The sequence below is a fragment of the Notothenia rossii genome (genome assembly GCF_949606895.1).
Source record: "Notothenia rossii genome assembly, chromosome: 10".
NCBI classification, from domain to species: domain Eukaryota; kingdom Metazoa; phylum Chordata; class Actinopteri; order Perciformes; family Nototheniidae; genus Notothenia; species Notothenia rossii.
Window position 1 is genome coordinate 41,363,739 of NC_136908.1, and position 27,030 is coordinate 41,390,768.

At 40.6% G+C, this 27,030-nt stretch overlaps 2 protein-coding genes across 2 annotated transcripts in view; one reads left to right on the top strand and one right to left on the bottom strand.

Annotated features, from left to right (window-relative positions):
- caprin2 (caprin family member 2) overlaps positions 1-8,292 on the bottom strand; it is a 25,199-nt gene extending 16,907 nt beyond the window's left edge. Inside the window, exons 1-7 of the mRNA XM_079655660.1 lie at positions 8,153-8,292; positions 6,478-6,731; positions 6,341-6,403; positions 6,155-6,241; positions 5,439-5,677; positions 4,671-4,753; positions 43-162 (exon numbers count right to left, since the gene is read on the bottom strand). Coding sequence (XP_079511786.1) covers positions 43-162; positions 4,671-4,753; positions 5,439-5,677; positions 6,155-6,241; positions 6,341-6,403; positions 6,478-6,717 — 832 coding nt within the window. The 5' untranslated portion in view covers positions 6,718-6,731; positions 8,153-8,292. The remainder of the gene's footprint in view (positions 1-42; positions 163-4,670; positions 4,754-5,438; positions 5,678-6,154; positions 6,242-6,340; positions 6,404-6,477; positions 6,732-8,152) is intronic.
- The window catches only part of LOC307022768 (uncharacterized protein), a gene marked incomplete at its 3' end in the record, with an annotated part of 36,586 nt that continues 17,835 nt past the window's right edge, over positions 8,280-27,030 (top strand). The window contains exon 1 of the mRNA XM_079655661.1: positions 8,280-8,354. Coding sequence (XP_079511787.1) covers positions 8,307-8,354 — 48 coding nt within the window. The 5' untranslated portion in view covers positions 8,280-8,306. The remainder of the gene's footprint in view (positions 8,355-27,030) is intronic.

The following is a 27,030-nucleotide window of genomic DNA, read 5'->3' on the forward strand; positions in this document are numbered from 1 at the left end:
AATTCATCTTTATGCTAGCATGATTTTAAAGTTCAATTTCACCTATAGGGCTATGGCTGTTGGCTCTCAGAAACTCCTCTGCAGGTTTATTGGGTGGAGATGGAAGACAAGTGAAGTACTTGCAGTTCATCAGCTCAGCGAGTTCTTCTTTGAACAGCTTATCTAAAGAAATGATAAAACACTGCATATTTGATTATTTTACCAGTTTTTCCTTTTCTGGAAATAAATTATCTAAAATAAACATGCCCATTTCACTGAGGGCCCAAGATGCCAACATGGTGTAGACCAGGGGTCGGCAACCCCTGGCACGCGTGCCAGCATTGGCACGCGGTACCGTAACCAGTGGCACACTAGGAATAAGTGGAATAAACGTGCAATAATATTTGAATTGTATTTTCGGATCCTGAACGAGACCGCCGCCAGAGCGCGTCTACCTGCAGAAGCCATGCACGCAATGCAGCCCCGCTGACTTTCTGCCGCTTTCCTCCGTGGTGCAGTGCTGATCGTTTCACCACAGAGGAAAGCCCTTCACAAATTGCAGTAGGCCCAGCGCTGGGCCTACCCATAAGGAGCTGTACAAATGCCGCAGTTTTTGCGTGGCTGTGTCTTTAGTTGAAAGCCCAGTAGCGATCTGCTCATCGAAATAATGCTACAAAGGGGCGGACTGGCCATCTGTGTGTTGAACTTTCCTGTCGGCTCCCAGACCGTAGTCGAGGAGGGCAGCAATAACCCACTTTAGCTTAAATGACTGGAGAGAGGCGAGCTCTTCTTGGGAGGCCGTTACATTTATTTAGCTGTTCTTCTGTTTCACAAAATACATCACAGACCTCTGTTTTTCTGCTGCCTCGTTTCACTTCCAGCAACATACTCACGTTCCCCCCTCACTGTCGCTCTGCCATCCACACAGACACATGCACAAGCCACACCTCTCTCTCTCTCTCTTAAAGGGACAAGCGATCTCATCTCACTCTGCATGACCCTAATATCATAACATGTGTGTTCTGGAGAATCACAGAACGGACGATTGTCCTTATTATTATGCCGTTTAAACCAATTATTTAAATGTGGTAAATGTGTAAGTTTCGTTGACAGGTCCACACACTGATTCCCCGCAGCGAGGCTCCCCCCGCCCTCCGGCTGATAGTTCACGAGCGTCAAGCTCCTCAACCCCTCCCCCCCCCCACCGTTGACAATTCTCGATTGTCGGCACGCTGATAACAATTTTTTTTTTTAAATGGCACTTCATATCAAAAAGGTTGCCGACCATAGGCGGAGTTTGACATTTGCGCTTGGGGGGGCAAACCTTTTTTACTGACGTCACTCAGTACACAGTCCCAACTATTTCGTGCTCACCGCACTGAGTATGACTTTTCCACATACGAACACAACTCGTCCCGTCATGCACGCCTCATGCCCGCCGTACACACACACACTCATATGGAAGGGGCGGTCACTCCCCCCAACAACAGTGCATTACATAACTGTAAAAAACGTATCAAAACTGTGCTTATCTTATACTTATTTGATAACTACTATATCCCTTGGTGTCCTACCTTAGTTCAGAAGTAGACGCCGTTTTTTACGTTCCGCATATACGTCCACTATCCCCTCAGGTGACAGCTGTGCGGTTATGTCGTCCTCAATGTGAAGAACCGCAAGTGAGGAAAATCTTGTTCCTCCCATCGTTGACCGCAGCCAGTTCCGAATTCTCCTCATTGCAGAAAAACTTCTCTCAGAGGTGGCAGATCCGATAGGCAGAGTCAGTGCCAACTGGAGCATCTTGTATAGATTTGGATAGCTCTCCTTTTTAACAGTCTTTCGGAGATGCTCAAGTGCAACAGGTGCGACAGCAGAGGCTTTAACAAGGTCCATCTCTGCTCCAAGAAGGAGAGGGTGAATTTTGAGCAGCTGTGCGTATTTTTGTACGAGAGGTTCAATTCCTTTTTTCTGACATTTAAACACTGCTCCACATGCTCGTGCCAGCTCTATGGACTCTCCCGTGAATCGTCTGTCTAGTTCGTTGATGAGGGTGTCCAGCACAGGGAGATAGAGGTGCTGCTGATATCCAGCTGTATCACTCTGTGACATTTGTGCGCCACTTTCATCAGTTTCTCTTTGGCCCAAAGTAGTTGTAACCAGGAAACTGTCGAGGGAGGTCGGGGGTTTTGTAACCCGTTTTCTTTTGGGTGCAAGGGGACCCGGAGTCTGACACTCAACATCTGCATCCCCAGGTACTGGCACGTTGTTGTCCCGGCAGAACTGTTTCACTGATCCCCACATATTGCTCCACGTATCTGCTTGTCTCTGAGATTTGAAGTGCGCCTTCAGGTTGTCGGTAAGCGCTGCAGCTTCGGAGAGTGTGCGGCTGGAGGACTGTAGGGCCTTGTGCGTAACATGAATCACACGCAGTATGTCTTCCAATACAATAACACATGTAATGAAAGACATTCTGGTCATGTGGGCATAAATGCCACTGGCCTCCACAGACCACTTGTCTCCCTCGTCACTCATTTCTCTCAGGCACCCTATAATTGCAGAGTAGTGAGTTTTAACGGAATTCACAGATCGCCACTTGTACGCCCATCTTGTCTCACTTGGCTGTATTATTTCAGTTTGTTTCAGATTCAGTGATTTCTGCATTTCAATGAATCGATGATGGTTTGACGGCTCTGCAAATACAGAGTAAAGTTTGTCAATGACGTTCAGGAATGTTTTCACGCTGCGGTTGACAGCACAACACTCCATAAGCACCAGATTTAGTTTGTGTGCCATGCAGTGCACGTACACTGCGTATGGGTGGGTCTCTTTGATGCGCTGCTGCACACCGGAAACGTGACCAGACATGACGGAGGCACCATCGTAACTCTGGGCAACAACTGGGATATGTTTCAGTCCACACATCTCAAGTCCTTTGTTTATTGCTTCCACAATCCCAGCCGCGTTGCGAGATGCTGAGCAATCCATAAAACACAAAAAAAGCTCCTTGATTTCAAGCTGCTCTGCATATCTGATACATACTGATAATTGTTCCGTTTTGCAAGACCTGGCCTCATCTGCAATTATAGAAAAAAATCCAGTATCCTGCACTTTCTCTTCAATTTCTGCACGAACTAAGTTAGCGCATATGTCAATGACTTCGTTCTGGAAATCCGGGCTAGTAGCATTGAAATAGTTGGACTGCATGTTTTTAAAAGCAGAATCATACTTGGAGAAAAATCCACAAACCTCAAGAAAATTTCCACGCGACTCTGACTCGCTTCCCTCCCAATGCCCACGAAAAGGCAATCCGAGTTTGGACAACAGCCTCACAGTATAAACAATTTTGCACAAATAAGATCTGTTCTTCTCAACAGAATCTTTGTGGCTTCGGGAAAGTTTCGCTGCAATAGATCCAGAAGATGCAGTCACTTTATAGTTATCCCATTTAACCATGCAGTTCAGATGGGCCTGGGATTGTGCATGTTTCTCCAGTTTGCTGCTTAGTTTTTTCCAGTCACTCAGGCCCTTTCTAAAGGAATCCTCCACACCGCTGTCAGTCTGGAAGTGGCGGCATGAAAAACAGAAGACGGCATCAATTCGTACTGAATATTCCAGCCAGGGATAGTTCTTGTAATAGTACGTGGAAAATTATCGTTTCGTTTTCCCAAACATTTTTGAGGGGAAATCGGATAAAGTAGGCTGCTTGGGACAGCTGTGCTTTTCCCCAAGATCATCATGACCCACTGACGGCCCCGGTGCCGGTGGTCTCCCTGCTGTGGGGTTAATGTTAGCTGGTCCTGCTAATCCAGAGCTCTCCGCTGTGGGGCTAACATTAGCTAATCCAGAGCTGCTCGTTTGCGTGTCTGCCACTTGACATTGTGACGGCTGCTGGTTGGTAAAGTTAGGCTCAGTCGGTGGCTCTTCTGTTGTTGAAGCTGAAGACGAAATTGGACGTTTTAAAAATCGCCGAATATCCATTACTGCTAATTCAATAGCTGAATCACTTGGATACAAAAAAAAGTGAGGGAACTTTTGTCCTTAACTTCACACGTCACACACACACACACACACACACACGTCACAACCCTTTATATATACAGTCTATGGTCACAACATGCGACTGCTCAAAAATGAAATTATTTCAAACAAAAGATGATATTATTCAGATTTGTATTGTAACAATCATTTTATTACATCTATTAAAATATTTATATATACAAAATATTTGTATTGGAACAGTTTTAGATTTAGTAATGATATAACATATTTCAGCCACCAGGGGGGGCAATGCCCCCCCTGCCCCCCCGCAAAATCCGCCTATGTTGCCGACCCCTGGTGTAGACAATCCAAAGAGATTGGTTAGTATGATACGCTTTTTATAATAGATTAGAATCCAACCAAGTTAGGTCCGGTACATTCTATAGAGTTGAAGGTGCTCATCACAGCATTTTGATGAGGATTTGTCAAAAGAAAATACGAGACCATTTTTGGACAAAGATCATACATTAAAATGGGTTACATTCTTTAGATTGAGTTAGTATCAAACTACTGGTAATATAATTAATTATTAATTCAGGAAATGTTATATCTTGACTCAAAATCTCAGGCTTTACATGTTGAAAAAAAAACAACATCCTTCATATCTTATTAGAGATATGTGGATCTAGGTTATTGTTGGCTCTGTTACTCACATGTGGATCCAGCCACCGGCTTGTCTTTCCCTTCCAGCAGGTCCAGGTGGGCCACAGCCGCCCGCTCCATCTGCTCCTCTAAACTACAACATGACATCTGAGGTCATCAACATCGAACTCTTTATACCAGTAAAATGGTGTTATCATGCACTACAATTTGCATCAACTACTCTTAAAAAAAGATGTAGCTTGAAGCCAATCTATGAGGTAAATATTCTTGGCTGAGGGAATAAGTTATATGAACTGAAGCAGTAACATTACATTTATGCCACTGATCAGAGCTGTGCAGTTACAGCAACATTTTCTGTATGTGATGCATAGCCTCAGAACAAGATATTATCAGCGTGAAGTTTTCTTGCAAATGGAATGCTATACAATTCCTTCAAACCATAATAAATGTTTTTTTATGACCTGTCCTTATATACTAAGGTCCGTTTAACACTGCTGGTATTTTGTAGTTACATAGTCAATGTATCACAGAAACATTTCAATCATTTGATTTTGATTTCATTTGGCCAAAGATGTATTGTATTTCTCTGTATCCTATAGGGCAGTGGTTCCCAACCTGGTGGGAGCGCCAGGCCTCAGATGATTTGAGGCCAAATATCATATTTAGACTTTTTTTCATAGAGAGGATCCTGACCTCCTACAGGTGCAACATAGAGAGCATCCCGACCTTCTACAGGTGCACCGTAGAGAGCATCCTGACACTAAAGAATATACATCACCTAAAACAACAGAGGTATAGGGTGCTGCCATGAATCTAACCTCAGTGTGTGATCTCTCTTGACTCCCAGCAGGGTGGCCAGCTGACTCAGGCTCTGCAGCTGCTGGGCTGTGATGGGCGGGGCCTGGTTGTGTCCAGCCAGCAGGTCTGTCCTGATGTGCTCTAGCTGCATGATGTGGAGAAGGTGCTGGAACTGCAGCACAGAGGTCAGATTCTTCCTCTCAGTCTCCACCTTTGCCGCTTTTTCCTTCTTCACTGCCTTCCTCTGGGCTCTCAACAACTGTAGAGGCAGAGGATTCAAGGAGCCGTTTAAAAACCTGCCATTGAACTTGTTACAAAAGATCTTTGAGTTTCAGACTACAAACTGTTTATGCAACATTGTTAACCCAATGCAGGATATTAGAGTACAGATCTCAAGTGAAAAGGCTACTCAATCCAGAGGGGTTTTAAAAGGGATGTTGTGGACAACAGCTTTACAGATTGTATAAAAAAGACACTTGGAGAAAAGTTAAATTTGGAATATTGGAATATACAAGTGAAATGTGATTAATAGTTGTGTGCTATAGAAAAGATGAATAATGACTTTGTTTCTCAGATTTGCATGTACCTAATGTGCAAACTTTAAGTTCCAATAAGTCCTCATTCTTTGAGCAAAACAAAGCACAGACTTCAAACTATACTTAACATGCCATTCAATCCCATCCCATACCCAAAAATCAATCAAAAATGAATGGTAGTCAGATTGGCAAAGACTTACATTCTGGGTCAATTCATCCAGGGTTTTGTGCAGCTCCTGTGCAAATGCCAGGTTATGAAGCACCTCCTCGTACTTTTCCGCCGCCGCCTCAAAAATGATAAATTGGAGAAAAAAAGCCAATGCACAAACCCCAGACAGAAACAGAAGATAATATGCTTTGGGTGCCAGTTCATAGCAAGGGCTTACCATCTGATCATGGTTAAGTTCCTCCCCCCAGGTCAGCCTCCTCTTGTAGTCTTCAAGTTTCAGCTGTGGGCACACAAGAGACTTTACCAAGTCCAGGTGCCTGCCACCTGTCCACTGAAACTGAAATCAACTCTTACCTTCTTTTTCTCCAAGTTGCGGACTTTGTTTTTTAAGCAGATGAGACCATCTTCGATGTAGAGGTCATAGCCGTGGTAGGCAGTGGAGGTCTCCATGCTGAGCTGCTGGGTGCTCAGACCCAGGGGCGAGCCCCCCTTTGAGCCATCAGCCACCACAAGGTCCCCCCGTCTATCCTCCCCGTCCTCGAAGTGCTCAGGTGGTGTGACATCCAGGTTAGTGGAAGGAGACAGCTGCACCATGGTGAGCTTTCAAACTGTAAGGTTTACACCTTTTAGTGAAAAAAAGAAAAGAAACCAACGCAAAATGTACGGGCTCCTTGGTTCTGTGCCCTGAAGCTGCTGGTACCGTGTCTACCAGCCGTCCAGAGCAGACGTGCTCACACGTCGCCTGTTTTTAAAATCTTGTTTAAAGACCCACTTATTCTCCCGTGGGTTTGCAAATCATGTATAAGACCTGTCGGTTTGTGCTTTTAAAATTTGGGTTTATTCACTCATGTTTTATATTGTTTTTATGTCATGTACGGTATGAAAGTTTCCAGACTGTGGCTTTAAGAATGGTTTTATGCAATTATGATGTTTTTATATATCAATTGATGTACAGCACTTTGATCAACTCTGTTTTTAAATGTGCTATGGAAATAAAGTTGGATTCACTGTATTAACAGAACCACTGAACAGCGGAGTCGGAAAGCGTCAGCGCCACACACCAACAGAAGCACGATGCAGGAGCACACTGTTTGTTTAACCGTCTCAATTCCCCAAATGTTCCACAATAATAAGTGGGGTAGGTAATTTTGGAGAAACCAGCTCGAGTGCGCTAGAATTTGAAAATACACAGCCGGAAAAAGTTGTTTGTGCACAGATGGAAGGCTGACAGGCCGGTAGGCCATCCAGTTATTTTAGCCGGGCCGGCTAAAATAATTGGTTGTGCTTTTTACAGTAGGCTACTACGGCTTCCACAGACATTTTTTTATGGATTTTTTGTCAAAGCACTTAAGATATTCATTGCTCTCGGGATGTTAAGAGCATTCCATTGAATATAACAAAAAGTGTATCTCGAGCCGGTTTCTCAAACTTACCCTCCCCCACCTTTAAGTAACAGACTCATTTTAAAATCAGCCATAAATATCTACCCGGTTTCTGAATTGAGATTTAAATTCGAAGTGGACCCATGTTCTTTTTGTAATTTTCAAGATGAATCATTGGAACATTATTTTTCTCATGCCCTTTTTCTAAATTGTTTGTCTAATGTGTGAGTTGGGCTTAGAGTAACAGATATTCCTGCTTCAAAATATGTCACATTTAATTATATTGATAATATAGAATCTTCCATGTGATTTGGTTAATATAATGATTATTTTGGGTAAATACCATATACACTGTGGTAGCAAGCCATCATTTCCTCGTTTTATTAATACATTAAAATGGTCTAAAAATACAGTCGTGGAAAATTGGTAAAAAGATTCATAGTGATATTTCTACATTTGTATTATTTTAAGTAAGCTCCTTAATGCCTCTTTAATGCTTGCGTGTCTTTTTTGTTGTTGATCATGCTACCGATGTCCTGCAGTCCAGTTTAAATCCACACACTTTGCTGCACAATCCTCCACTGGTTCAATGGCAGTTTAATCACCAGCTTCAGCAAACAAACGGCCAATGAAAACTGCTGACTCACCTGAAGTGTTTCACGCGCGTGCAGACTGAGCCCCTCTCACCGGATGTCTCAAAGGGCCTGTTGGTGTCCGCTCAGACCTTTTATATAGCCTACCATGCCGTGCCGTTACACCGACGATCCAGCCTGATCACTTCCGGTCCTGGCACCTGTCACGATGAGAGAACCGACTCCCGCTCCTAAAACAATCCGACAGGATTTCGTGGTAAGTGGTCCGGAATAATGTAAATGTAGGCTACTTTGTAAATGAAAACCGTTACAGCCGGTTGCCTGTTTACCTACTTGAATTTCAAATGCAATGCAAATAAATACATGAGAGAAGAAATATGACTAGAAGGGCTTTTACTCAAGTGTATTATAGTAAGGGGGCCAACACTGATATTGCAACTTAAGTAATCGCTTTTGGGTAGAAGCTGTAAACCGATCCAGTATTCATGTTTAACCCCTTGACATATGGCCTAACTATGTTGACATCTTTGAAAATGATTTTTTTGGTCATTTAATCATTGTATCATTGTAAGTGGTAAAATCGGACCTTTTTTCACAATGCTGCCAAATTAGTGACAATTTGCTCTGTAATTTCTAACAATTTTGTAATGTTATCCCTCAATATATCTCCCAACGAAGCCCTTGATGATATTTCCTGAAATGACAGCTGAGCAGTGGCGGCCGGCCCATAGGGGCGCTAGGGGCGCCGCCCCACCTCTTCCCACATACAAAGAAAAATATTTAAAAAAATATTAAATAAAAAGATATATATTTCAAAAGATATATATTTCAAAAATATATATATTTTATATTTTTTATTTTTAATGAACAAGGTAAATATCATACAATTGGTATCAGTAAAATGTATAATCTACAATAAAATCTTGTTTAAAATTGTGTTACGATGTCTAAAGTTACTGATAAGTCACATGTTTCCTGCCTGGCCTTGCCCTTGGCATTAGTTTATCATTACGGGGCGCTGCCCCCGAGCCAAACAGCAGCAACCAGCACGTTGTAAAAGTCTCAATAGTAAACTGTGCCGCCGAAACATAATTTCAGCCAATCAGCGGTGTCAAATATCTTGGTCACGAGGGCGCTCACGTTGGCGCCCACGTTGCTTACGTGCGTTGACGTGAGTTGTTTTTTAGACTCGTGAGGAACTGGGGTAGTATCTAACGCAGTGTAGGCGGAGCCGTGAAATCATCTTCAATGAGCTCCCCAGAAAAACAACACAGCCGTTAGCTCTTAGCACTCAGAGCTCACAGCTCTTCATATCTGTTCAGAAACTAAACAAAAGTTAAACAAGTACAAACTACATATTGTCTGTGTCATGGCGAATACAGTCGCTGGTTTATTTATGTCTGTATAGGCCGTTGTTGTGAGTGTGGACGGTCGGAGCATTTACAACGTTAGCTTAGCCAAATCTCCATTAGAAAACACGCATTTTAAAAGGTTTTTCGCCTGCCGTCTGTCTGCAGACTTGTCAAAGCCTTAATTCATGGTTTTTAATATCCGGAATCAGTATGTTGTTACTTCGGCATCATTTTGAAACGTGTATTACAATTAAATCACGGTCAAATATGTTCATCTTGTTGTAGTTGTAGCCCCCTTGACAGCGATTCTCTCTCTAGTTTAGCATACTCAGCCCGACTCAGCCTGGTTGTTCCTGGGCCTAGAACCACGATTTTATGGGGCCATTACATCACCAGAAGTCCCAATTTAAGGGGTCATTTCTCCCAAAAAAAAAATGTTTACTCACTATATCAACAGCCCCACCAAAAATATTTTCCACCAGCCGCCACTGCAGCTGAGGCTGCTCTCCAAAACCTAAAGAAAACAATGGATGATGAACAGGAATCCCAAGATGACACTAAAGGAATGAGAATGGCTAGTTGTGACGATGAGATACTGAGTTGGCTGTATTGGGTGTCATTAAAGATCAAGGCAGACATCAGGGAGTCCCCAAGACATGATGTAATGGGAGGGATTGATCAGCACCATACAGAAGAAGTGGTGCCTGACAGTTTGTACCTGCTGTTACGACTTCTATGCACTGATGATGACGACCAAGAAAATATGGATAAACAAAGACAAACACCAAAGCACATTGGAATTGGAGTTGCAGTACACCAAGCTACACGCTCAAAAGGCTTAGTGCAGTTACTTCATGCTGCTGGGCACAGTATAAGCTAAGAGTCAGTGCTGAGAACAGATACTGCTATAGCAAACTAGGCTGTGAAACAATACTTTGACAATGGTAGAGTATTTATTCCACAAAACTTTGTCAATGCAAAGCTCCCTGGATACATCATGTATGCAAATGACAACATCGACATTAATGAAGAAACCCTTGATGGGAAAGGAACCTTTCATGCCTCCCAGACTGCAGCTTTCAGACGAAGTGAACCTCAAGAACAAATCCCCAAAGTGAAGCTGATATCAGGCAGAGCAAAGTCACTCTCAATTCCACCAGGGATGTTTGAGCTCAAGGATGCTAAAATGGAATCACAGAAGCCCCCTCCAAAATTCCATGGGCCAGTTACACCAGAAATGTATGATGCAGACACGCAACTAACTAAGCAATCAAAGAACCAGGATCTTGCCTGGATTCTGTGCAGACAACAGAACTCGGAAGTTGTTCCATCTTGGAGTGGATTCAACCAGCTTATGTCAAAATCAGATCACCAAAAAACAATAGCTGGAATGATGCCTATCATAAATTCTCCAGCACATGACTATGACACAATCTGGACGGTGTTACAAAACTGCCACAAAATGACTACACAGCTGGGCCAAAAGTACACAGTCATAACCTTTGATGAGCAGCTCTACTGCAAAGCAAAGATGTTTCAGTGGCATCACCAAAAAGAGTGCGAGAATATTGTTATTCTCCTGGGTGGCTTTCATGTGCAAATGAACTTTTCAAAGGTCATTGGCCAGCATCTTGCTGATTCTGGACTGAGAGACATCCTTGAGGAAAGTGGTGTGTTTGGAAAGAACACAGCTGAAAACATCATGAAGGGAAAGGGATGGAACCGTGTAGCCCGTGCACACAAGCTAACCTTTGAAGCACTTTGGAGAATATTTTTGCCAAGCTTTCTGCAATGGATGGAAGATAATGACTGCACAATCGACAACAGTTGCTTAGAGTTGGCAGATGCACTGTCTGTGCACATAGGAAGTGGAGAAATGGAAGCAGCTTCAGCATGCTATGAGGAACTTGTGCTGAAAGTTGGGGAGATTCAAGATCTCCTTTTACAGTTTGACAAGGCCAATGAAGACAAGCCAACCTTTACCTTCTGGAGACAGTACATGGACCTTGTGTCTATTCTCCTTGCGTTCACCCGGGCACTGAGATGTGGTGATTGGAACCTGTACATGTCAGCCTTCAAGAGCATGATGCCTTGGTTTGCTGCTTATGATCACACCCATTACACAAGATGGGGTGCTGTGTTCATAGCAGACATGGAACAGCTGGCACAGACAGCACCAGAGGTCTACCAGGGCTTCCTAGATGATGATTTTGTAGCCAAGGAGACCAAACACAGCTTCAACGAGGTGCCTTTCGACCTTCGCCTTGAACACATCAATAAAACGGGAAAGGTTGCTGGAGGATTGATAGGCATCACTAGAAATGATCCAGCAAGAAACCGTTGGTCCATCACCTACAATGAACGTGCATCCTTGGCAGAGGACACCAGATCCCTGTTTGGACTGACACATGATGACGACAATGGTGATGAGGAGACGCACAAAGACAGCCTTCAATCAAGAATCAAGAGGGATAATCACGATGTCATTCAACTTGTTGATCAGTTCCAGAGATACAACGTCTTCCACAAGAGCATATGTATGATTTAGTGTCCCTGACAACTGGTGATGTTGCCTCAGAAGAGATACTGAATGACCTTACACATGTTGCAGAGTCTGGCAAAAAAACTATCACCGAGTTGGTGAAAAACCGACTGGGAACAACGAACACAGACTTCCACGCCAGTCTCACCAAGAGAAAACCGAAAACATTCTCAAGCCTATACAGCACAGATACCAAGCTTTAACAACTCAGATCCAAGTGTGTGAAGCCTGACAGGGATATTTTTTCGCCGCATCATTGTATCCATGGAGAGTGGCAGAGAGGTCAACATGGATGAGCTTCTCCAAAAAGAACTGTGTGCAGTCCCCCTGTCACTTGCCACAACAGATTCAGTGCTCAGGCCTACAAACAAAGCTGACTTATTCACCATACTACAAGCTGGTGCAAAGGAAACAGAGCTCAGTCCATCTGTTATGAGAACATGCACCATCATTGATGGAATGGCCTTAGTAAGAGCCATGGGAAAACCTCACAATGCATCAACCTTCGGGGAATATGCAGATGTGTTCACACAGAGAGTTGCATCTAATCTACATGGGAACGTCACCAGAGTGGATATAGTGTTTGATCGGTACCAACAAAACTCCATCAAGAGTGGAACAAGAACAAAACGCAGCACTACTCAGCGAAAGGTTCGCACAATTGTGAGTAGAGATGCAAAGCTACCTGCTAACTGGAATAGCTTCATTGAAATGGATGAAAACAAAGCCAACCTTACCCATTTCCTATCAACTGAGCTTGAGAATCATGTGCTGCTTTATGATGAGGAAATTGTTATCAGTGGAGGGTTTGAGGATCCTGAAAAAGTCACGTCAGTAGCTGGGATTGATGTATCTCCCCTACAAGCTACACATGAAGAAGCGGATACAGGCATACTACTACATGCAGCTGACGCAACAATGAAAGGGTTTCAGAGGCTCATCATTCAGTGCCGAGACACAGATGTGTTGCTGCTACTACTTGTATTTGCAAACCAACTAAGCCAAGAACTTTGGATGAAAGCAGGAACAGCTAAGAAACCACGCTACATCAAAGTCCATCAAATCACATTACCAAATGAGATGCTCGATGGTCTGTTGGCATTTCATGCCATCACTGGATGTGATACTACGAGCCAGTTCACCGGAATTGGAAAAAGGACAGCATGGAAAGTGTTCCAGCAGTAGCTGCATCTTCTCCACAACTTTGGTGAGGATGAAGTACCAAGTACCACTTCCCTATCCTTGGCAGAACAGTTTGTATGTAAGCTCTATGACCTTAAGTCAACCAGCAACTCGATACAAGAAGTTCGCTGCGCTCTCTTTCGAAAACTTAAAGCCAATATTGATACATTACCACCAACAGAAGATGCATTGTCAATGCACCTCAAGAGGGCACCTGTTTATCCGCATGCGCGGAAGTAGTGTGTGAATTTTGAAAGCGTGTAGCTCCCGTCTCAAACTTTTTGAAAAAATCTGGTTATGAACGGATGATCAAGTTGTTCAGTCAAAGTCCACAGGAGAGTATAATGTGGGGAATGTAATGCCGTCGTAGAAATCAAGAAGAAAGGCTAAAGTGGCGTTAAATGAGAGCAGCGATCTGTCTGGAGTGGATGAAACACAAACAGCTGATGAGAGCGCCATGGACAGCGGGTCCTCACAGGTGAGCCACTCGGAGCTGTCGGCACTAATACGCTCCATAATGAGAGAGGAGATAGGGGCTGCTTTTGAGAGATTCCAGCCGCAGCTTGATACTTTAAAGGGAGAACTCGACTCATGTTGTCAGAGGATCGGTGATATGGAGGTGGGACTGACTGATGTGGATTCTAAGGTTGCTATACTCGAAACTGCAAACCAAAATCTAATGAAGGAAAACAAAGACATTAAAGACAAAATGGAGAGGATGGAGATTCAAACCAGAAAATGTAATCTACGTGTCTTTGGACTGAGAAGGGATATAGAGAAGAGCGATCCCATTGCCTTTATGACAAACCTTTTAAAGGAGGTATTCGGAAATGCGCTCTCGTGTGAGCCGGCAGTAGAGATTGCCTACAGGATTGGCCAGGGGACTGATTTGAGACCCAGACCTATGATCGTCATAATGCAGAGATATCAAGCAAAGGAAGCTATCTTGAAGTTGGCAAGAAGCAAGGGAGAGATCATGTTCCGAGACATGCGACTGAAGATATTTCCTGATATCACTGCGGATATTGCCAGGAGGAGAGCCCTATTCAATGAACTCAGGATGAAGCTGCGTAAGGCTGAGGTGAGGCATGGACTACTGTTCCCCGCAACACTTATTGTAACCTTCAATGGACAGACAAAACTGTATCGGGACTGTAGTGAAGCTGAACATTTCTATAAAACAGTGATAAGCCCGAGTTCAACTAAGATCTGAAATGAAGGTGGGAAAGGACTGATGGACATGACGTATCAGATGGTATGGTTATGCATATTAGGAGATGAAATTAATTATATTATGCAAAGGGAATTGCTGCAGTTGTGGTGAATTGTGTATTTGATTGTTTACTTTTAGGCCAATATCCACTGGCCTATGAGTGATCTACTTTTTATTTAAAATTATTTACTTATCAACTGTGATTATGAGTTTATTGTGATTATTATAGCCCATTAGGAGATGAAATTAATTATATTATACAAAGGGAATTGCTGCAGGTTTGATGAATTGTGTTTTTGATTGTTCTCTTAGACCAATATCCTCTGGTCTATGAGTTATCTACTATTTTATTTTAAATTAGTTATTTCATCAACTGCGATTATGAGTTTATTGCTATTATTGGGCTATATAAGGTGTTTGTTTTTTTGTTTAAAGATGTTGAATAGAGACCAATTCTTACTGGTCTCTGGGGTTGTTCATTCCTCCTAAAATGTCATTTTGATTTATTCATTTTTTTGATTTATTGATTTATAAATAAGATCGTGTGTAATAGACATTACCATGAATGTATCTAACACATTGACAACGATCTAAAATGTTTGGGAGCTACATGCTGCTCGTATAGGTGATTGAGTGAGTGAGTATGCACAGGGATAGTAATCCTTTATGTGCAGTTAGGTGGTGGGTTGTATGTGTGGTTTTAGTTGTGTTACATGTGTGTTTTGGTTCAGCTCTCAATTTAAAAAGTAGTGAAAGAGAAACACATTTTAAATTGCCATCTTAATGTCAAATAAGTTACCAAAGAAAGGGTTTAAATTGGCTCATATCAATATTTGTAGTTTAAGGAATAAAGTTACTGAGATAGAGGAAATACTATCATCGGGTATTCATTGTTTAGCTATATCAGAAACTCACTTAGATGACACATTTAATGACGCAGCAGTTGACATTCAGGGATATAGTATATTTAGAAAAGACAGGAATGCACATGGAGGTGGGGTGGCAGTGTATATTCAAAAGCAAATACCAGCTAAAGTGAGATACGATTTAATGTCTCCTGATATTGAAGTACTTTGGTTGCAAATTCATTTACCACACTTAAGACCTTTGTTGGTGGGATGCTGTTACAGACCTCCTAATGCTAACCTTGCTTATTTAGAAACAGTATGTCAAATGTTAGATAAAGTTTGTGATCTTGATAGAGAGATTTATTTTACAGGTGATTTAAACATAGACTGGAATATGTCGCACTGTGCCCTAAAAAATAAGTTGCTGACAATTACTAACACATGTAACTTAGTACAAATGGTGACTAAACCTACTAGGATAATCAGAAAGAAAGATGGATCAAATAGTGCAACTTGTATTGATCATATATTTACTAATTTCAGCCATTTATGTTCACAAGCAATTTCAATCCCGGTAGGGTGCACTGATCATAATCTAATCATCATTGTGAGAAAGACAAAGGTGCCAAAACCAGGACCAAAAGTAATAGTTAGAAGATCAATGAAATATTTTTGTGAAGAGTCATTTATAAAGGATGTTCAAAAGATATGTTGGAAACAAGTTCTTGAGAAACTAAACCCAGATGATGCTCTTGATGGCTTTAATTTCTTATTCAAGCAAGTGATTGATAAACATGCACCACTTAGAAAGCAGACTGTAAGGAACCTTAGAACGCCCTGGTTAGATGATGAGCTAAGAGAACTAATGAAACAAAGAGATGATGCAAAACTTGTAGCTATCTCATCAAGTTATGAGTCAGACGGGCACATTTATAGAAAATTGAGGAATTATGTTACAGCATTAAATAAAAAGAAAAAACGAGTGTATTATGGAAATAAAATTAAAGCTATTAATGATGATAAGAAGAAGATGTGGGATTTAGTCAATGGCATGATGGGCCGTAAGCCCAAATCCACCTCAACATATCTTGAAGTGGAAGGGAAATTTTTGACTAAACCGGTACAAATTGCTAATTATTTAAATGATTATTTTCTTGATAAAGTGGATACTTTGAGGAGAGATATGAAGCAACCTATTAACAGGAACTCCACTTTTCTAATAAATGATTTAATCATGGAAAATAAGAATTGTAAATTTAAAATAGAGAAAGTGTCAATTGCAGATGTTGAATGTCTACTAGGTAAATGTAATGATAAACCACCGGGTGTTGATAATATAGATGGTAAATTTCTTAGATATGTTGCTAATTTGGTTGCGGAGCCTATCTGCCATATCATCAATGTAAGTATTGAAAAGTGTATTTGCCCACAGGCATGGAAAATAGCAAAAATTATTCCCCTTGCAAAAAATCCAGCTGGATCATTTTCTGGAACAAATAGTCGCCCGATAAGTTTATTACCAGCGTTAGGAAAGATAATGGAGAGAATAATCTTTAATCAAATACAGAAATACTTTGAAGGTAACAATCTTAATACTGCTTATCAACATGCCTACAGACCGGGCCATTCCACATGCACTGCTTTAACACAAATGACCGATGACTGGAAGGTGGAGGTAGATAATAGGAAGTTAGTGGGAACGGTACTACTTGATTTTAGTTCTGCCTTTGATGTCATCGATCATCCATTGTTGTTGAACAAGCTAGAGCAATATGGTTTTCATCTGAATGCACTGAGGTGGATAGAAAGTTATTTGACCAATCGATGTCAAACTGTTTTTTTCAATGGAAGTCTGTCAACTATTAAGAAAGTCAGTTGTGGAGTTCCTCAGGGGAGTTGTTTGGGACCACTTTTATTTTCTATTTTCACAAATGATCTACCATTGGTCTTACAGGAATCCAAAATGGTTATGTATGCAGATGACTCGACAATATATGGAGCAGGTTCATCTACAAGGGAGCTGAGTTACTGTATAAATAAGGATCTACAAATGATTTCAGAGTGGGTAATAAATAATAAGTTGGTACTTAATGCAGGAAAAACTAAATCTTTAATAATTGGGTCAAATCATCAGTTAAAATGTGAACCTAAATTGCAGTTACATTTAAACCATATTGACATTAAACAAGTCAAGGAAACTAAGTTGTTAGGGATAACTCTAGATCAAACACTGTCTTGGTCTAAACAAATTGATAATGTTGTGTGTAAAATGGGAAGGGGTGTGTCACTCGTTAAAAGAATTGTAAAACATTTGCCAATAGATGTCAGGAGACAAGTCTTGGATGCTTTGGTGCTATCACAACTTGATTACTGTTTTGTTGTTTGGTCTAGTGCTTCAGAAAACGATTTAAATAAACTACAAGTAGCACAGAATAAGGCAGCACGATGTGTTCTGCAGTGCTCCTACAGAACCAGAGTGACTGAAATGCTGGAGACACTGAAATGGATGAGTGTTAGACAGAGGTCCATTTATTCTCTGTTAAATTTTGTAAAGAATATTACAGTGACACACTTACCACATATATTGTCACAAAAGTTCATAGCACAGTACTCTACACATAACTATCAAACCAGACATGCAATAGAAAAAAGGTTCATTTTACCCAAATCAAGATCAAATATCAGACAGAAAACAGTACTATACAGAGCAATGGTCAGCTGGAATTCGTTACCGGTCCATATCATTCAAGACAACTCAAACATACATTTCAAACATTTGCTAAAACAATATCTGAGAACTACAAATTAAATTTGAACTGTACTTGTGGGTCAATTAGTAATTAGTAATTAGTATTATCATGTAAATTATATTGTTGGTAAAATTTTGTTTAGGTTTTGACTTGATGATGGCTAAAATGTGATGACTATTTTTTTCTGTTTTGTTTTTGCTTTCACTTCCTTACCATGCACTTTTCATGAAATGATGAGTTGTTCCGTTCTGGTTTGTATTATGTATGTTTTGTGTGGGTGAGGACCCCAGGAAGAATAGCCAATGCTCATGCTAGTGCTAATGGGGATCCTAATAAAAACTAATAAAAAACTAAACCAAACGAAGGTTTGGAAACAGTCACACTAGTGACACATCCACAACTGCCCTCACCAATCAATTGTGGTTGGCAGATGATGAATGGTATGCTGGTCCCCATGCTTCTTACCAAGGAACCTGTACAATCCACATGCGTACAGCTGACAGTGTGTGGATGCAAGGAAAGTGGAAGTCAGTGCAGTACCAGACAGTGTCTCTGTCGCAGAAGAGGACTGTATTGCAGTGGGGCGTGTGGATGTGCTCGTGCAGCGTGGTGCATGAACTCCAATGACATTCAAGAGACTAACGGTGAAGAAACCGATCTTGATCTGGATGTTGTGGTGCGGCCACCAGAAAAAAGCACGTCAACAACGAGATCTTCAGTGTGCGATGCTCAGCCCTCCACATCAGCATGTGTACTGAGGGCGCAGGGGCATACAGATCGCCGTCTGTAACCAGCAAACATTGAGTCTGAAATGCCTTCTAGGTCCTAACGGTATGTACCTGAGATTCTAGACTTACCAAGTTTACTACCTTGCTGTGCATCCAGTTGTTGTGCCATTCTCCCCTTGTGTCTCTTTCCTTCTCATTGTCTCATGTGCCCCATTGGCCTGTCCTCATCCTCGTAGATACCAGGATTCTAGTGCCCCACACTGCCTTGACTATACCTCGTCTATAAATTTCCCTCCCTCTTCCAAATAAACACGCCTGTTGGCTTGAACATGCCTAACCCCTGAGTTGCTCTGGTTCCTTCCGACCCTAACACTGGATTCATTTTATTGTTTTAGTTTTTATTTAATGTTTTATGTAATATCTTGTATACATACAATGGTTCCATTACTGGGAAGATGATCCTTAGTAATCCACAAAAATATTTTGTCTTATCATGGTATCCAAGTGTATTGTCAAAATACAACATTAAAAAGTCAAAAAGCATTAGCACGAAAGGTCACCTCGAGAATCATATAGATTTCCGCTTGGACATTACATTATTCAAACCTGTGTAGTATTGCACTGTATGAAATTACTGTGCTCTAACTTGGCAAAAGTACCTAGCATACATTGGAATCATGATTCCTAAATTATTTGGGCTACTATCTCATGTTTCCAAGCTGATATTCACTCTAAAAACATGTTTTCTCTTAGGCGGAAATTGAATTTTTGACTTTTTTTCAATGGTCTAGCTCTATTTTCTCTGACACAGTAACACCCATTTACATTCTGACACTTCTGCAGCCATCCCACTGCTGTCACCTTTCTTTTGATTCCAGGATTATCTATATGGCCCTTGTGATTGGGGAGATATTCTATATTTATTGTGGGCATGTCATTTCGAGCAGGCAATCTGAAAAATTGGCCTGAAATGGCCTCTAAAAGTCACAAAATAATTTTTCAAACTTGTCAACCACCCTAGAACATCTTACATAGGTCCCCTCTTACCAAAAAAATATGTTGACAGCTTCAACCCAAACATGGCAGCAAAAGTGTTAACGGAAGCACTTTTCAGGATTGGCCCCCTGACTATTATGTACAAAGTAAACCTAAAAGAAGAAACTAAAATATTTTGAACCAAAAATGTTTCATGTTTAATGTTCATCTATATTCAAAAAAGAAAACCCGCCTTTCATTAGGCATTTCAGTCTCTACACATTACAGGTTATATTATAAACTGGCCCACAGTATAGTGTGGTTTACAAATGATGTTTTATTTTAAAACATGAATAAGCATACACCTTATTTTTGTTTACCAAATAATGTGTCCATATAGCATACTGCATTAAACTAGATTCAGCAGTGTTGAGATATAACATGTATTACTGTGTACCATATATTGTTTATGTAAGTAGCTGCGACTACTGTGTTCATTGGTTAGTGCTGGACCACATGATTGTGATGTCACTACCAGGGGTATAAGACCATTGGAAGTCACGCCTCTTCTCTCTCTGTCCTCAAGTCTCTTGAGATGTGTTCTTATAATAAATAACGCCGTGATGAATGGCTAAACTTGAAATGTTGAGATTATTCACCTTTCTGCTGCAGGAGACAAAAGGTATAAGTCTAAATCTGCTAACAAGCAGATTTGAAGGTTAACATTTTAAAAAGACTTTAGGTCGGATACTGTCCTGTAAGAAGAAACCAGGAAATCAATACATTTTTGGGACAAATTAAATCCAGGAGATAAGCAATGTATTTATTGAATTGTATCTGTGATATAGGCCTACCAATAGACTAATTTTCATCTGCTATCATTATTTTCAATATAGTGTAAAACGTACTTCGGCAAATCAGGAGTCATTTTAACATGCTGCCATGCAACAGTGCAGAATGAGCTACTGCAGGGCTTCATTCAGTGCCATTAATGCAACGCTACAGTTTACATGTACATGGGGAAAGAAAACGTTTGGAATAAGGTGCATTTATGGATAAATGTGTTCTAAAATATGGTCTGATCTTCACCTTAGTTAGCATAATCAACAAACACTATCTGTTTTACTAATATCACACAAATTGTTGCTTTGTTCTTGTCCATATTAAAAAAGGTAATTCAAAGATTCACATTGTAGGTTGGAAAATGTGAACCCCGCCTAGACTATAACGCAGACCAACTGAGTGAGGAGTTAGCAAACATCTTTTTAATCAGTGAAACAAGATTAGAAGTGTTGTTCGAGCTATTTTGACTTATAATAATCACTTTTTAAAAAACATTAAACATTTTGAGCTTGCTATACACAAGCATCTGCTGATGTGAACCACACTGTAAAAAAAAGATCCTAATTTGACAGGAAATAACTGTACATTTTTATAGTAATTATCATGTTTTTTTTAAATAACTTACATATATTAACTATAAATTAACAACCCAAAACATTATTTTAAGTATTTTGACAATTACAACAAATAACATTTATTTTATTTTAAGTACATTTACTATATAATATTTACAGTATTTTTGCACTTTCAGAAAATACATGCAGATGTACGTAAAATAAAAATGATTATCTGTAATTAATAGGGCTGTCAGTCGATTAAAAATATTTAATCGCGATTAATCGCATGATTTTCCATAGTTAATCTCGATTAATCGCAAATGAATCGCACATTTTTTATCTGTTCTAAATGTACCTTAGAGGAATAATACTCTTATCAACATATGAGTGGACAAATATGCTTTATGCAAATGTTTATTATCATTTGAACGATGACAAATATTCTCATGAATATGAAAAACACAACAACCTCTGAACATTACAAATATTCGCCTCAATTCAATCTGGAACCTCTCTCATACAATAATAATACAATACAAAGTGTGTGTGTGTGTGTGTGTGTGTGTGTGTGTGTGTGTGTGTGTGTGTGTGTGTGTGTGTGTGTGTGTGTGTGTGTGTGTGTGTGTGTGTGTGTGTGTGTGTGTGTGTGTGTGTGTGTGTGTGTGTGTGTGTGTGTGTGTGTGTGTGTGTGTGTGTGTGTGTGTGTGTGTGTGTGTGTGTGTGTGTGTGTGTGTGTGTGTGTGCGTGTGTGTGTGTGTGTGCAATTTTCCAAACTCACATTGGTTTTCGCATTATCAGCCTGCAGCACGGAGCAGAAATCAGCAGGGCTGCCTGCACTGAGTGTGTGTGTGTGGATTGGTCAATTTGGACCAATCAGCGGGGGCTTAACGTAACGGCTCCGCGGACGTAACGTAACGGCTCCACGGATTGGCCCATTTAGTTCCGGGTACGTGCTTTCGTAAGCACGTACCCGGAAGAATCAAATGGATGATGACGTCATGATGACGTTTCACCAACGAGGCGTTTTGGGGAGGTATTTTCCGTTTTAGAGTTTTACTCGCTACAGAGTGTACTTTGAGGGTTTTGACTCTGCACACCGTTTACATGCAGAAAAACCTTCATAACACACAAGGGGACGGGTAATAACCGGAAAAGCATGACATGTGACCTTTAAAATGTTAAAAAAATCTTCCCGGGGGGGCATACCTCCGGACCCCCCTAGAGGATGTGACGTCCACCCCCCATTCTATTGTGTATTCCTTGGATACTCTATTGATCTTTATCTTTTCTATTGTACGATTCTCTGGCTGGGGCGCCAACTCAAATCTCGCCTAGGGCTGCAAATTGTCTAGAGCCGGCCCTGGTTGGAGCTATGTGCAACTCAAGGCATATGCTCGAACGGGAGCTGCCTGGACGCTGTGATCATGTTGCGCACACTACCCGTGCTGAGTGTGCTGACTTTCCCCACAATGTCCCACTGTCTGGCTACCTGCATAAAGTGCAGTGCTCGGCGCAGTTGTCGGCGAAATGTCACTCCTCTGTTTTCATTTAAACCAACACACTCTCACTCCATAATCGTCCAGGAGCGACGTTTGGTCAGGGTCCCGTGGCGTGCAGTTGTGACGCTCCTAGGCTCCTTCAGCTTCATAAAGGGACGCGAATAGCTTTCAACTGATTGCAATGTATTCCCATCTTCTGCAGGATTTGACGCTCATGGAAGCACGGCATTCGTTTGTGTCGGCTGCCCTTAAAGGCAATGTGAGCGTCCATTCCCATTGGATAACGGAGAATTGTACACCCGGAAGTAAGTATTCCCCTTACTGTCGATTGATTTTACAGTGATATCTGCACTACTCATCAACTAAAAAACACCAGATTATCCTTGTTAATTACACAACATTGATTGGTTTAAATTGTGTGCAATGCTTTTGTATTTTCCCCCTTTGATTCGGAGAAACAAATATTTTTTCGGAGTAAAGGATGGCAGAAGACACTACACTACCCAGAATCCCCAGCTATCGTTTAGGACTGCATCATGGGCTCTGTTTGACAAACCCCGTGATTAGTTCTCAAGCTCTGTGATTGGTTGACCTCCAACTGCATTCCATATGAAAAATAAAGTTTCGTAAAAGATAACATCATACTTTATTCAGCAGTGCTTGCTTTACTTTTTGAAAGTCATCACATGAATGCATTGTAATATATGGTTCGGCTGCATTAAATATATTACACATCTGTCGTATAGTTCTTTATTTGTATTTATCTACAGAGATGGGGCTCAGAATAGACCGGAAACTATTCTTTTAACGTTCAGTTTGAATTTCACAATAAAGTTAGTAGTAATATTTTGTTTTGATATTATTGTTTTTTATTAACTACTAGACCGCTGGGTCATGTTAAGACCATCTTTTCTGTGTTGCTGTGGGTTTTTTCCATCGCTTTTGTGTTACAAATATCAAAACAATAACTAAATATATCCGTCGTAAACTAAACCGGGGTTGCGTTCCGATAATCCAAAAATCAGCTCCTAAATTCTAACCCTATCGTCTATTTCTTGACCTCTGAGTGAAACGTCACGGGGTTGTGGATAGGAGAATTCAAAAGGACTTAGGAGAAGAGACTGCGGTACATTAGAGAATCCGACTGCACTTTCACTATCCGACGTGTTTATGATGCGCCAGCGGACGTCATTGTGTGCGTCTGCTGCTGTGGGGAAACTATGGAAACTAGAGTTTTCTATACAGCGGACTACAACATGGATGTTTAATAAGAACGAGGGACTCATATCGAGACTCTGCACCGTGCTCTGATGCTGTTGCTTTATGCTTTATGAACGTGGACAACAGAGAAACATATTCTTCATGACCAAAGTTGGAATTGAAATAAAAAAGGAAAGTGATACTTATGCTCGTCACCCTCTCCCTCCGGTCCACATTAATAGAGAGGCGAAGTCCCTCCCTTTCCGGGGGAGCTCATGGGACCCCGGAAGCGGAAAATTCTACATTGAATTCAATGGAGAGAGAAAACGTATCTTTCGATCCCGTTTGAATTGTGCCACGAACTACACATATGATGTTTGTCAATTTAAAAGAAAATGTTGCAAGTCAAAAAAATAAAAATGTGTCGTAAAACTGTGAAGTAACACATTTTGTTGGGTTAAGCCGCTCAGTGAACTACATGTCTCTGGTCCCGCACAATACGCGTCACCAACATAAAGATGGCCGTCACGTTGGCACATTTCACCTCATTCTTTCAGAATGAGAATAAAAGTATAAAACGAGGTGAAAATCACTACAAGTCTGGGCATGTTGAGAGCTGTACATACACGAAAGGGGAGTTAGTCGGTTCTGTAAGAGCCAGCATGCGGGACCGGCTTTACAAGGTTTCGGTGAGTAACATGAGTGCAATGTTTAACGTTAATGTCAGTCAATAAGGAGGAGAATGAAAAAGAAGATGATGAACCACAGACCCGGCATATAATGACTGCAGTGTGCAGGGCTGTGTTAATTTATGTTACTGTTATCAAAAGCATTAGTTGACTGAGAAAACCGTCAAGAAAAAAAGTTTAGCGATGTTACGAGTCGACGAGTATAATATGCCCACGGCTGTGATTGACAACCTGGACAGCCAGTCAGAAGCTAGAATGCCAACCTAGAGAGCCAATCAGAACCTAGAACGGGTGTACTGTATACGGGTGTGTATGCTATGGATAACATTAGTGTTCACAAGAACAAGGTACACTCCCGTGTTTTGTTTTAGTTGCTCTTCAGATTGAAGCGGCCAGTTTTATATCGACTATATGTGTGATCTCCACACTTAAGACCTTTGTTGGTGGGATGCTGTTACAGACCTCCTAATGCTAACCTTGCTTATTTAGAAACAGTATGTCAAATGTTAGATAAAGTTTGTGATCTTGATAGAGAGATTTATTTTACAGGTGATTTAAACATAGACTGGAATATGTCGCACTGTGCCCTAAAAAATAAGTTGCTGACAATTACTAACACATGTAACTTAGTACAAATGGTGACTAAACCTACTAGGATAATCAGAAAGAAAGATGGATCAAATAGTGCAACTTGTATTGATCATATATTTACTAATTTCAGCCATTTATGTTCACAAGCAATTTCAATCCCGGTAGGGTGCACTGATCATAATCTAATCATCATTGTGAGAAAGACAAAGGTGCCAAAACCAGGACCAAAAGTAATAGTTAGAAGATCAATGAAATATTTTTGTGAAGAGTCATTTATAAAGGATGTTCAAAAGATATGTTGGAAACAAGTTCTTGAGAAACTAAACCCAGATGATGCTCTTGATGGCTTTAATTTCTTATTCAAGCAAGTGATTGATAAACATGCACCACTTAGAAAGCAGACTGTAAGGAACCTTAGAACGCCCTGGTTAGATGATGAGCTAAGAGAACTAATGAAACAAAGAGATGATGCAAAACTTGTAGCTATCTCATCAAGTTATGAGTCAGACGGGCACATTTATAGAAAATTGAGGAATTATGTTACAGCATTAAATAAAAAGAAAAAACGAGTGTATTATGGAAATAAAATTAAAGCTATTAATGATGATAAGAAGAAGATGTGGGATTTAGTCAATGGCATGATGGGCCGTAAGCCCAAATCCACCTCAACATATCTTGAAGTGGAAGGGAAATTTTTGACTAAACCGGTACAAATTGCTAATTATTTAAATGATTATTTTCTTGATAAAGTGGATACTTTGAGGAGAGATATGAAGCAACCTATTAACAGGAACTCCACTTTTCTAATAAATGATTTAATCATGGAAAATAAGAATTGTAAATTTAAAATAGAGAAAGTGTCAATTGCAGATGTTGAATGTCTACTAGGTAAATGTAATGATAAATCACCGGGTGTTGATAATATAGATGGTAAATTTCTTAGATATGTTACTAATTTGGTTGCGGAGCCTATCTGCCATATCATCAATGTAAGTATTGAAAAGTGTATTTGCCCACAGGCATGGAAAATAGCAAAAATTATTCCACTTGCAAAAAATCCAGCTGGATCATTTTCTGGAACAAATAGTCGCCCGATAAGTTTATTACCAGCGTTAGGAAAGATAATGGAGAGAATAATGTTTAATCAAATACAGAAATACTCTGAAGGTAACAATCTTAATACTGCTTATCAACATGCCTACAGACCGGGCCATTCCACATGCACTGCTTTAACACAAATGACCGATGACTGGAAGGTGGAGGTAGATAATAGGAAGTTAGTGGGAACGGTACTACTTGATTTTAGTTCTGCCTTTGATGTCATCGATCATCCATTGTTGTTGAACAAGCTAGAGCAATATGGTTTTCATCTGAATGCACTGAGGTGGATAGAAAGTTATTTGACCAATCGATGTCAAACTGTTTTTTTCAATGGAAGTCTGTCAACTATTAAGAAAGTCAGTTGTGGAGTTCCTCAGGGGAGTTGTTTGGGACCACTTTTATTTTCTATTTTCACAAATGATCTACCATTGGTCTTACAGGAATCCAAAATGGTTATGTATGCAGATGACTCGACAATATATGGAGCAGGTTCATCTACAAGGGAGCTGAGTCACTGTATAAATAAGGATCTACAAATGATTTCAGAGTGGGTAATAAATAATAAGTTGGTACTTAATGCAGGAAAAACTAAATCTTTAATAATTGGGTCAAATCATCAGTTAAAATGTGAACCTAAATTGCAGTTACATTTAAACCATATTGACATTAAACAAGTCAAGGAAACTAAGTTGTTAGGGATAACTCTAGATCAAACACTGTCTTGGTCTAAACAAATTGATAATGTTGTGTGTAAAATGGGAAGGGGTGTGTCACTCGTTAAAAGAATTGTAAAACATTTGCCAATAGATGTCAGGAGACAAGTCTTGGATGCTTTGGTGCTATCACAGCTTGATTACTGTTT